The following is a 12024-nucleotide window of genomic DNA, read 5'->3' on the forward strand; positions in this document are numbered from 1 at the left end:
TTACTAGAAACAACCAGAGCAGGGCACTGAGGACACACACTAACCGGAGCGCCTCCAACCCTGTGTATGTCCACACCTGCAAGTGTGTGCGTCTTCTCCTGGGGGAGGGTGAGGAGTGTGTGTGCTGCTGCGCCTAGGGTGAGGTGAAGGAGTGTGTGCTGCTGCGCCTAGTGTGAGGGGAAGGAGTGTGTGCTGCTGCGCCTAGGGTGAGATGAAGGAGTGTGTGCTGCTGCGCCTAGTGTGAGGGGAAGGAGTGTGTGCTGCTGCGCCTAGGGTGGGTGAGGTGAAGGAGGTGTGCTGCTGCGCCTAGTGTGAGGGGAAGGAGTGTGTGCTGCTGCGCCTAGTGTGAGGGGAAGAGTGTGTGCTGCTGCGCCTAGGGTGAGGTGAAGGAGGGTGTGCTGCTGCGCCTAGTGTGAGGGGATGGAGTGTGTGCTGCTGCGCCTAGGGTGAGGTGAAGGAGTGTGTGCTGCTGCGCCTAGGGTGAGGGGAAGGAGTGTGTGCTGCTGCGCCTAGCGTGAGGGGAAGAGTGTGTGCTGCTGTTCCTAGCGTGAGGGGAAGGAGTGTGTGCTTCTGCTCCTAGTGTGAGGTGGAGTGTGTGCGTCTTCTCCTGGGGGAGGGTGAAGGAGTGTGTGCTGCTGCGCCTAGGGTGAGGGGAAGGAGTGTGTGCTGCTGCTCCTAGCGTGAGGGGAAGGAGTGTGTGCTGCTGCTCCTAGCGTGAGGGGAAGGAGTGTGTGCTGCTGCTCCTAGCGTGAGGGGAAGGAGTGTGTGCGTCTTTTCCTGGGGAGGGTGGAGGAGTGTGTGCTGCTGCTCCTAGCGTGAGGGGAAGGAGTGTGTGCTGCTGCTCCTAGCGTGAGGGGAAGGAGTGTGTGCGTCTTCTCCTGGGGGAGGGTGAAGGAGTGTGTGCTGCTGCGCCTAGGGTGAGGGGAAGGAGTGTGTGCTGCTGCGCCTAGGGTGAGGGGAAGGAGTGTGTGCTGCTGCTCCTAGCGTGAGGGGAAGGAGTGTGTGCTGCTGCTCCTAGCGTGAGGGGAAGGAGTGTGTGCGTCTTTTCCTGGGGGAGGGTGGAGGAGTGTGTGCTGCTGCTCCTAGCGTGAGGGGAAGGAGTGTGTGCTGCTGCTCCTAGCGTGAGGGGAAGGAGTGTGTGCGTCTTCTCCTGGGGGAGGGTGAAGGAGTGTGTGCTGCTGCGCCTAGGGTGAGGGGAAGGAGTGTGTGCTGCTGCTCCTAGCGTGAGGGGAAGGAGTGTGTGCTGCTGCGCCTAGTGTGAGGGAAGGAGTGTGTGCGTCTTTTCCTGGGGGAGGGTGGAGGAGTGTGTGCTGCTGCACCTAGCATGAGGGAAAGGAGTGTGTGCTGCTGCGCCTAGGGTGAGGGGAAGGAGTGTGTGCGTCTTTTCCTGGGGGAGGGTGGAGGAGTGTGTGCTGCTGCACCTAGCATGAGGGAAAGGAGTGTGTGCTGCTGCGCCTAGGGTGAGGGGAAGGAGTGTGTGCGTCTTCTCCTGGGGGAGGGTGGAGGAGTGTGTGCTGCTGTGCCTAGGGTGAGGGGAAGGAGTGTGTGCTGCTGCGCCTAGGGTGAGGGGATGGCGTGTGTGCGTCTTCTCCTGGGGAGGGTGGAGGAGTGTGTGCTGCTGTGCCTAGGGTGAGGGGAAGGAGTGTGTGCTGCTGCGCCTAGGGTGAGGGGATGGCGTGTGTGCGTCTTCTCCTGGGGAGGGTGGAGGAGTGTGTGCTGCTGCGCCTAGGGTGAGGGGAAGGAGTGTGCTGCTGCTCCTAGGGTGAGGGGAAGGAGTGTGCTGCTGCACCTCGGATGACGGGAAGGAGTGTGTGCTGCTGCACCTAGGGTGAGGGGAAGGAGTGTGTGCTGCTACGCCTAGGGTGAGGGGAAGGAGTGTGTGCGTCTTCTCCTGGGGAGGGTGGAGGAGTGTGTGCTGCTGTGACTAGGGTGAGGGGAAGGAGTGTGTGCTGCTGTGCCTAGGGTGAGGGGAAGGAGTGTGTGCTGCTGCGCCTAGGGTGAGGGGATGGCGTGTGTGGCGTCCTTTTTTTGGGGGAGGGTGAGGAGTGTGTGTGCTGCTGGGCGCCTAGGGTGAGGGGAAGGAGTGTGTGCTGCTGCGCCTAGGGTGAGGGGAAGGAGTGTGTGCTGCTGCGCCTAGGATGAGGGGAAGGAGTGTGTGCTGCTGCGCCTAGGGTGAGGGGAAGGAGTGTGTGCTGCTGCGCCTAGCGTGAGGGGAAGGAGTGTGTGCTGCTGCGCCTAGGGTGAGGGGAAAGAGTGTGCGCTGCTGCGCCTAGGGTGAGGGGAAGGAGTGTGTGCTGCTGCGCCTAGGGTGAGGGGAAGGAGTGTGTGCGTCTTCTCCTGGGGGAGGGTGGAGGAGTGTGTGCTGCTGCGCCTAGGGTGAGGGAAGGAGTGTGCTGCTGCGCCTAGGGTGAGGGGAAGGAGTGTGTGCTGCTGCGCTAGGGTGAGGGGAAGGAGTGTGTGCTGCTGCGCCTAGGGTGAGGGGAAGGAGTGTGTGCTGCTGCGCCTAGGGTGAGGGGAAGGAGTGTGTGCTGCTGCGCCTAGGATGAGGGGGAAGGAGTGTGTGCTGCTGCTCCTGGGGGAGGGGAAGGAGTGTGTGCTGCTGCTCCTGGGGGGAGGGAAGGAGTGTGTACTGCTGCTCCTGGGGGGAGGGGAAGGAGTGTGCGCTGCTGCTCCTGGGGGGAGGGGAAGGAGTGTGCGCTGCTGCTCCTGGGGGGAGGGGAAGGAGTGTGCACTGCTGCTCCTGGGGGGAGGGGAAGGAGTGTGCGCTGCTGCTCCTGGGGGGAAGGGAAGGAGTGTGTTCTGCTGCTCCTGGGGGGAGGGAAGGAGTGTGTGCTGCTTCTCCTGGGGGGAGGAGGGAAGGAGTGTGTGCTGCTGCTCCTGGGGGGGAAGGAAGGAGTGTTTGCTGCTGCTCCTGGGGAGGAGGGGAAGGAGTGTGCTGCTGCTCCTAGGGTGAGGGGAAGGAGTGTGCTGCTGCACCTCGGATGACGGGAAGGAGTGTGTGCTGCTACGCCTAGGGTGAGGGGAAGGAGTGTGTGCGTCTTCTCCTGGGGGAGGGTGGAGGAGTGTGTGCTGCTGTGACTAGGGTGAGGGGAAGGAGTGTGTGCTGCTGTGCCTAGGGTGAGGGGAAGGAGTGTGTGCTGCTGCGCCTAGGGTGAGGGGATGGCGTGTGTGCGTCTTTTTTTGGGGGAGGGTGGAGGAGTGTGTGCTGCTGCGCCTAGGGTGAGGGGAAGGAGTGTGTGCTGCTGCGCCTAGGGTGAGGGGAAGGAGTGTGTGCTGCTGCGCCTAGGATGAGGGGAAGGAGTGTGTGCTGCTGCGCCTAGCGTGAGGGGAAGGAGTGTGTGCTGCTGCGCCTAGCGTGAGGGGAAGGAGTGTGTGCTGCTGCGCCTAGGGTGAGGGGAAAGAGTGTGCGCTGCTGCGCCTAGGGTGAGGGGAAGGAGTGTGTGCTGCTGCGCCTAGGGTGAGGGGAAGGAGTGTGTGCGTCTTCTCCTGGGGGAGGGTGGAGGAGTGTGTGCTGCTGTGCCTAGGGTGAGGGGAAGGAGTGTGTGCTGCTGTGCCTAGGGTGAGGGGAAGGAGTGTGCTGCTGCGCCTAGGGTGAGGGGAAGGAGTGTGCTGCTGCGCCTAGGGTGAGGGGAAGGAGTGTGTGCTGCTGCGCCTAGGGTGAGGGGAAGGAGTGTGTTCTGCTGCACCTAGGGTGAGGGGAAGGAGTGTGTGCTGCTGCGCCTAGGATGAGGGGAAGGAGTGTGTGCTGCTGCTCCTGGGGGGAGGGGAAGGAGTGTGTACTGCTGCTCCTGGGGGGAGGGGAAGGAGTGTGTGCTGCTGCTCCTGGGGGGAGGGGAAGGAGTGTGTACTGCTGCTCCTGGGGGAGGGGAAGGAGTGTGCACTGCTGCTCCTGGGGGGAGGGGAAGGAGTGTGCGCCTGCTGCTCCTGGGGGGAGGGGAAGGAGTGTGCGCTGCTGCTCCTGGGGGGGAGGGGAAGGAGTGTGCACTGCTGCTCCTGGGGGGAGGGGAAGGAGTGTGCGCTGCTGCTCCTGGGGGGAAGGGAAGGAGTGTGTTCTGCTGCTCCTGGGGGGAGGGGAAGGAGTGTGTGCTGCTTCTCCTGGGGAGGAGGGGAAGGAGTGTGTGCTGCTGCTCCTGGGGGGGAAGGGAAGGAGTGTGTGCTGCTGCTCCTGGGGAGGAGGGGAAGGAGTGTGTACTGCTGCTCCTGGGGGGAGGGGAAGGAGTGTGTGCTGCTGCTCCTGGGGGGAGGGGAAGGAGTGTGTACTGCTGCTCCTGGGGGGAGGGGAAGGAGTGTGTACTGCTGCTCCTGGGGGGAGGGGAAGGAGTGTGTACTGCTGCTCCTGGGGGGAGGGGAAGGAGTGTGTACTGCTGCTCCTGGGGGGAGGGAAGGAGTGTGTACTGCTGCTCCTGGGGGGAGGGAAGGAGTGTGTGCTCCTGGGGGGAGGGGAAGGAGTGTGTACTGCTGCTCCTGGGGGGAGGGGAAGGAGTGTGTACTGCTGCTCCTGGGGGGAGGGAAGGAGTGTGTACTGCTGCTCCTGGGGGAGGGGAAGGAGTGTGTACTGCTGCTCCTGGGGGGAGGGGAAGGAGTGTGTACTGCTGCTCCTGGGGGGAGGGGAAGGAGTGTGTGCTCCTGGGGGGAGGGGAAGGAGTGTGTACTGCTGCTCCTGGGGGAGGGGAAGGAGTGTGCGCTGCTGCTCCTGGGGGGGAGGGGAAGAGTGTGCGCTGCTGCTCCTGGGGGGAGGGGAAGGAGTGTGCGCTGCTGCTCCTGGGGGGAGGGGAAGGAGTGTGCGCTGCTGCTCCTGGGGGGAAGGGAAGGAGTGTGCGCTGCTGCTCCTGGGGGGGAGGGGAAGGAGTGTGTGCTGCTGCTCCTGGGGGGAGGGAAGGAGTGTGTGCTGCTGCTCCTGGGGAGGAGGGGAAGAAGTGTGTGCTGCTGCTCCTGGGGGGAAGGGAAGGAGTGTGCGCTGCTGCTCCTGGGGGGGAGGGGAAGGAGTATGTACTGCTGCTCCTGGGGGGAGGGGAAGGAGTGTGTACTGCTGCTCCTGGGGGGAGGGGAAGGAGTGTGTACTGCTGCTCCTGGGGGGAGGGGAAGGAGTGTGTACTGCTGCTCCTGGGGGGAGGGGAAGGAGTGTGTGCTGCTGCTCCTGGGGGGGAAGGGAAGGAGAGTGTGCGCTGCTGCTCCTGGGGGGAGGGGAAGGAGTGTGTACTGCTGCTCCTGGGGGGAAGGGAAGGAGTGTGTGCTGCTGCTCCTGGGGGGAGGGGAAGGAGTGTGTGCTGCTGCTCCTGGGGGGAGGGGAAGGAGTGTGTGCTGCTCCTCCTGGGGTGAGGGGAAGGAGTGTGCGCTGCTGCTCCTGGGGGGAGGGGAAAGAGTGTGCGCTGCTGCTCCTGGGGGGAGGGGAAGAGTGTGTGCTGCTGCTCCTGGGGGAAGGAGTGTGTGCTGCTGCTCCTGGGGAAGGAGTGTGTGCTGCTGCTCCTAGGGGAAGGAGTGTGTGCTGCTGCTCCTAGAGGAAGGAGTGTGTGCTGCTGCTCCTAGGGGAAGGAGTGTGTGCTGCTGCTCCTAGAGGAAGGAGTGTGTGCTGCTGCTTCTAGGGGGAGGGGAAGGAGTGTGTGCTGCTGCTCCTGGGGAAGGAGTGTGTGCTGCTGCTCCTAGAGGAAGGAGTGTGTGCTGCTGCTCCTAGAGAGAAGGAGTTTGTGCTGCTGCTCCTAGAGGAAGGAGTGTGTGCTGCTGCTCCTAGAGGAAGGAGTTTGTGCTGCTGCTCCTAGGGAAGGAGTGTGTGCTGCTGCTCTGGGGGGAGGGGAAGTAGTGTGTGCTGCTGCTCCTAGAGGAAGGAGTGTGTGCTGCTGCTCCTAGAGGAAGGAGTGTGTGCTGCTGCTGCTTCTAGGGGGAGGGGAAGTAGTGTGTGCTGCTGCTTCTTTCAGGGGGAGGGGAAGGAGTGTGTTTTTGTGTGTGTGCGCGCTGCTTCCGGGGTGAAGGCAAGCTAGGTGCGTGTGTGCGCTCTGAGTGGTCCTGGGTCCAGTATGTGTGTGCACAGGTGGAGCAAACCTCGGGCTCTATTTGTATACGTACAGGTGGAGCTGTCCCCGTGTGCATACGTACAGGTGGAGCTGTCCCCGTGTGCATACGTACAGGTGGAGCTGTCCCCGTGTGCATACGTACAGGTGGAGCTGTCCCCGTGTGCATACGTACAGGTGGAGCTGTCCCCGTGTGCATTCGTACAGGTGGAGCTGTCCCCGTGTGCATTCGTACAGGTGAAGCTGTCCCCGTGTGCATACGTACAGGTGGAGCTGTCCCTGTGTGAATACGTACAGGTGGAGCTGTCCCCGTGTGAATACGTACAGGTGGAGCTGTCCCCGTGTGAATACGTACAGGTGGAGCTGTCCCTGTGTGAATACGTACAGGTGGAGCTGTCCCCGTGTGAATACGTACAGGTGGAGCTGTCCCCGTGTGCATACGTACAGGTGGAGCTGTCCCCGTGTGCATACGTACAGGTGGAGCTGTCCCCGTGTGCATACGTACAGGTGGAGCTGTCCCCGTGTGCATACGTACAGGTGGAGCTGTCCCCGTGTGCATACGTACAGGTGGAGCTGTCCCCGTGTGCATACGTACAGGTGGAGCTGTCCCCGTGTGCATACGTACAGGTGGAGCTGTCCCCGTGTGAATACGTACAGGTGGAGCTGTCCCCGTGTGCATACGTACAGGTGGAGCTGTCCCCGTGTGCATACGTACAGGGAGCTGTCCCCGTGTGCATTCGTACAGGTGGAGCTGTCCCCGTGTGCATTCGTACAGGTGGAGCTGTCCCGTGTGCATTCGTACAGGTGGAGCTGTCCCCGTGTGCATTCGTACAGGTGGAGCTGTCCCGTGTGCATACGTACAGGTGGAGCTGTCCCCGTGTGCATACGTACAGGTGGAGCTGTCCCCGTGTGCATACGTACAGTGGAGCTGTCCCCGTGTGCATACGTACAGGTGGAGCTGTCCCCGTGTGCACACGTACAGGTGGAGCTGTCCCCGTGTGCATACGTACAGGTGGAGCTGTCCCCGTGTGCATACGTACAGGTGGAGCTGTCCCCGTGTGCATACGTACAGGTGGAGCTGTCCCCGTGTGCATACGTACAGGTGGAGCTGTCCCCGTGTGCATACGTACAGGTGGAGCTGTCCCCGTGTGCATACGTACAGGTGGAGCTGTCCCCGTGTGCATACGTACAGGTGGAGCTGTCCCCGTGTGCATACGTACAGGTGGAGCTGTCCCCGTGTGCATACGTACAGGTGGAGCTGTCCCCGTGTGCATACGTACAGGTGGAGCTGTCCCCGTGTGCATTCGTACAGGTGGAGCTGTCCCCGTGTGCATTCGTACAGGTGAAGCTGTCCCCGTGTGCATACGTACAGGTGGGGCTGTCCCCGTGTGCATACGTACAGGTGGAGCAGACCCCGGGCCCTATGTGCATTTGTACAGATGGAGCAGTCCCGTCTCCATACGTACAGTGTTCCCGGGCCCGTGGGTGGCAGTCTGGTGTGGGGGGTCCCGGGGGTGGCGGTCTGGTGTGAGTGGCCCCCCGGGTGGGCTGTCTGGTGGGGTTGCGGTCTGGTGTGAGCGGTCCCGTGGGTGGCTGTCTGTCTGGAGTGAGCGGTCCCGGGCCCCCCTGGTGGCGGTCTGGTGTGAGCGGTCCCGTGGGTGACTGTCTGGTGTGAGCGGTCCCGGGACCCCCCGCGTGGCTGTCTGGTGTGAGCGGTCCCCCGGGTGGCTGTCTGGTGTGAGCGGTCCCCCGGGTGGCGGTCTGGTGTGAGCGGTCCCGTGGGTGGCTGTCTGGTGTGAGCGGTCCCGTGGGTGACGGTCTGGTGTGAGGGGTCCCGGGCCCCCGGGTGGCTGTCTGGTGTGAGCGGTCCCCCGAGTGGCTGTCTGGTGTGAGCGGTCCCCCGGGTGGCTGTCTGGTGTGAGCGGTCCCATGGGTGTCTGTCTGTCTGGTGTGAGGGGTCCCGGGCCCCCGGGTGGCTGTCTGGTGTGAGCGGTATTGTTGGTGGCTGTCTGATGTGAGCGGTCCCCCGGGTGGCTGTCTGGTGTGAGCGGTCCCCCGGGTGGCTGTCTGGTGTGAGCGGTCCCCCGGGTGGCTGTCTGGTGTGAGCGGTCCCGTGGGTGACTATCTGGTGTGAGCGGTCCCGGGCCCCCGGGTGGCTGTCTGGTGTGAGCGGTATTGTTGGTGGCTGTCTGGTGTGAGTGGTCCCGTGGGTGGCTGTCTGGTGTGAGGGGTCCCGGGCCCCGGGTGGCGGTCTGGTGTGAGCGCGGCAATGCATGCACCACCTCTTGTATTATGACGTGCTCCCTCCACCCCCAGCCGTTCCATCCACTCATTGACTTGTCTCGTTTTATCTCCTGCTTCGGCCGCTCTGTCTCCACACCAGTCTTTCATAGGATTTTTGCTAATGGTGAGACGACTCTTCAGCTCCTGTGATGTTTCTGTGGTTGCATTGTATCTGTGTGCAGCTTGTGGCACTCGCCCATGTGACCTGTCCCTCCGATACTCCTGGTTACATGGGTGATTGCAGCTCCGGGGGCAGGGGACGCTTGTACCGGGTGCATACCCTTCCCCTCTCGCCTGGCTTGGCAGGAGCTTTGCTGCCTTCACGGGTTTGTTAGCTGCTGAATTCTGTAGCTCCGTAGCATGTAGGAGCCCCTCCATGTGTGCATGTCCCCTGTCCCCATAGATGGCTTCTCTTTAACCCTTTCTCATCTTCATTGCATTTCCACCTCCGTGGGTGGGGGGCTCTGTGCTCACCCTCCGCTGCTTGCTTTTCGATGCTCTGTGCTGGGGAAGGGATGGGGTGAGAGATCTGCGGACCCTGCTGGAGAATCGCTCTCAGGTAATGGTGGTGTCATGCAGAGCGCCGCCGTGTGGGAGTATTAATGATTGTGGAATCCCGGGATCTATGGCTGCAATCACAATTCACATTCTGCTGTTTACAATAAAATAATAAAACCTAAAGAGTGTAAATCACTGACCACGACTGATCTCCACAAAAAGCCACGTTACTGACTGCCCCAGTCTTACATTTATTCCACCCTTCATGACCAGCATCAGTCCATGATAGACGCCTCTGGCTGTTTGGGAGCCGCGCCGCCTCTGGCTGTTTGGGAGCCGCGCCGCCTCTGGCTATCTTCAATAGCGTGATTTAATGAGCACTGACTGGGAAGCGCATCATTACTGTACAGAGCAGTGTTGACGCTGAGAATGCCGACGAACAATAACGCTGAGGATTCCGACACTGAGACTGCCTACGATGACGCTGAGGAAGCCGACGAACGATGACGCTGAGGATGCCGACGCTGAGGATGCCGACGCTGAGGATGCCGACGCTGAGGATGCCGACGCTGAGGATGCCGACGCTGAGGATGCCGACGCTGAGGATGCCGACGCTGAGGATGCCGACGCTGAGGATGCCGACGAACGATGACGCTGAGGATGCCGACGAACGATGACGCTGAGGATGCCGACGAACGATGACGCTGAGGATGCGACGAACGATGACGCTGAGGATGCCGACACTGAGACTGCCTACGATGACGCTGAGGATGCCGACGAACGATGACGCTGAGGATGCAGACACTGAGACTGCCTACGATGACGCTGAGGATGCCGACGAACGATGACGCTGAGGATGCAGACACTGAGACTGCCGACGAACGATGACGCTGAGGATGCCGACGAACGATGACGCTGAGGATGCCGACGAACGATGACGCTGAGGATGACGACGAACGATGACGCTGAGGATGCCGACACTGAGACTGCCTACGATGACGCTGAGGAAGCCGACGAACGATGACGCTGAGGATGACGACGAACGATGACGCTGAGGATGACGACGAACGATGACGCTGAGGATGCCGACGCTGAGGATGCCGACGCTGAGGATGCCGACGCTGAGGATGCCGACGCTGAGGATGCCGACGCTGACACTGAGACTGCCTATGATGACGCTGAGGATGCCGACGAACGATAACGCTGAGGATGCCGACACTGAGACTGCCTACGATGACGCTGAGGATGCCGACGAACGATAACGCTGAGGATGCCGACACTGAGAGTGCCTACGATGACGCTGAGGATGCCGACGAACGATGACGCTGAGGATGCCGACGAACGATGACGCTGAGGATGCCGACGAACGATGACGCTGAGGATGCCGACGAACGATGACGCTGAGGATGCCGACGAACGATGACGCTGAGGATGCCGACGAACGATGACGCTGAGGATGCCGACGAACGATGACGCTGAGGATGCCGACGAACGATGACGCTGAGGATGCCGACGAACGATGACGCTGAGGATGCCGACGAACGATGACGCTGAGGATGCCGACGAACGATGACGCTGAGGATGCCGACGAACGATGACGCTGAGGATGCCGACACTGAGACTGCCTACGATGACGCTGAGGATGACGCTGAGAATGCCGACACTGAGTGCCTACGATGACGCTGAGGATGCCGACGAACGATGACGCTGAGGATGCCGACGAACGATGACGCTGAGGATGCCGACGAACGATGACGCTGAGGATGCCGACGAACGATGACGCTGAGGATGCCGACGAACGATGATGCTGAGGATGCCGACGAACGATGACGCTGAGGATGCCGACGAACGATGACGCTGAGGATGCCGACGAACGATGACGCTGAGGATGCCGACGAACGATGACGCTGAGGATGCCGACGAACGATGACGCTGAGGATGCCGACACTGAGACTGCCTACGATGACGCTGAGGATGCCGACGAACGATGACGCTGAGGATGCCGACGAACGATGACGCTGAGGATGCCGACGAACGATGACACTGAAGATGAGGATGCCGACGAACGATGACGCTGAGGACGATGACGCTGAGGACGATGACGCTGAGGACGATGACGCTGAGGACGATGACGCTGAGGACGATGACGCTGAGGACGATGACGCTGAGGACGATGACGCTGAGGACGCTGAGGACGATGACGCTGAGGACGATGACGCTGAGGACGATGACGCTGAGGACGCCGATGCACTCCTCTGTGCAGCACAAGCGATTGGATGATTGTAGTTTCAATCCCCCAAAAGAATTTGTAAATACAATAAAACATTGGGATAAAGTTTTGAAACATGGAAAAAATACACAAGTTCAAATCCCCTTTTGCCCTATTATGTTTTTAAAAAGTAAAATACATTTTTTAAAAAATACACATTTAGTATCGCTGCGTTCAGAAATGCCCGATCTATCAAACTATAAACTCAATTAATCTGATCGGTGCACGGCGTAGCGAGTAAACCATTGCAAACCCCAGGATTACTGTTTTTCGCCCATCTCAACATGGCATTAAAATACAATAATAGGTGAAGAAAACCTCGTATCTGCCCCTAATTATGGTATAATTAAAACCGTCCGCTCGAGACGCAAAAAGTAAGCGTCACTGAGCCCCAGATCCCAAAATCACGACAACAGAACGGGGCTCGGGAAACAGCCACAAGAGCGTCTTCATTAATTCATGACAAATTTCTGAAAATGTTTTCAATTAAATAAAAAAACCGAAAGCCGATGTGTCTGGTGTCTGTGAACTCGTCGAGACCGGGGAAATCACGTGGCCGCTCAGTTTTACCAGATAGTGAACAATTCTGGAAATTCACTTCTTTTTTGTAGTTTTACCACACTTTGAATTTTTTCCCTGTTTTTTAGTACAATATTTTGTAAAATTAATGGTTCCCCTGAAAAGTACAAGGCCTCATACGGCAATATAGATGGAAAAATAAAAAAGGAAGAGTATGGCTCTTGGAAGAAGGGAAGCAAAAAATGGAAAATCACCCGAGGTGAAGAGGTTAATCTGACTCTCCCCAATATCCTTTTTATAGTGTCCAAGCTGTGGCCTCAGAAGTGATTCATAGAGGGGACAATACATTTGGCTTAGTCCACGCACACATCTTATCCAGATTATTCGGTAATATAGCAAGCCTTTAACATCCTACATAGTTTGGTGTCACCAGCAGAGACTGACCCTTTA

At 59.9% G+C, this 12024-nt stretch overlaps 1 protein-coding gene across 1 annotated transcript in view; it reads left to right on the forward strand.

Annotated features, from left to right (window-relative positions):
• NRBP1 (nuclear receptor binding protein 1) overlaps nucleotides 1–12024 on the forward strand; it is a 71098-nt gene that overhangs the window by 28654 nt on the left and 30420 nt on the right. Inside the window, 1 exon segment of the mRNA XM_075341390.1 lies at nucleotides 8389–8412. Coding sequence (XP_075197505.1) covers nucleotides 8389–8412 — 24 coding nt within the window.

The sequence above is a fragment of the Anomaloglossus baeobatrachus genome, chromosome 3 (assembly GCF_048569485.1).
Source record: "Anomaloglossus baeobatrachus isolate aAnoBae1 chromosome 3, aAnoBae1.hap1, whole genome shotgun sequence".
Classification (NCBI taxonomy): domain Eukaryota; kingdom Metazoa; phylum Chordata; class Amphibia; order Anura; family Aromobatidae; genus Anomaloglossus; species Anomaloglossus baeobatrachus.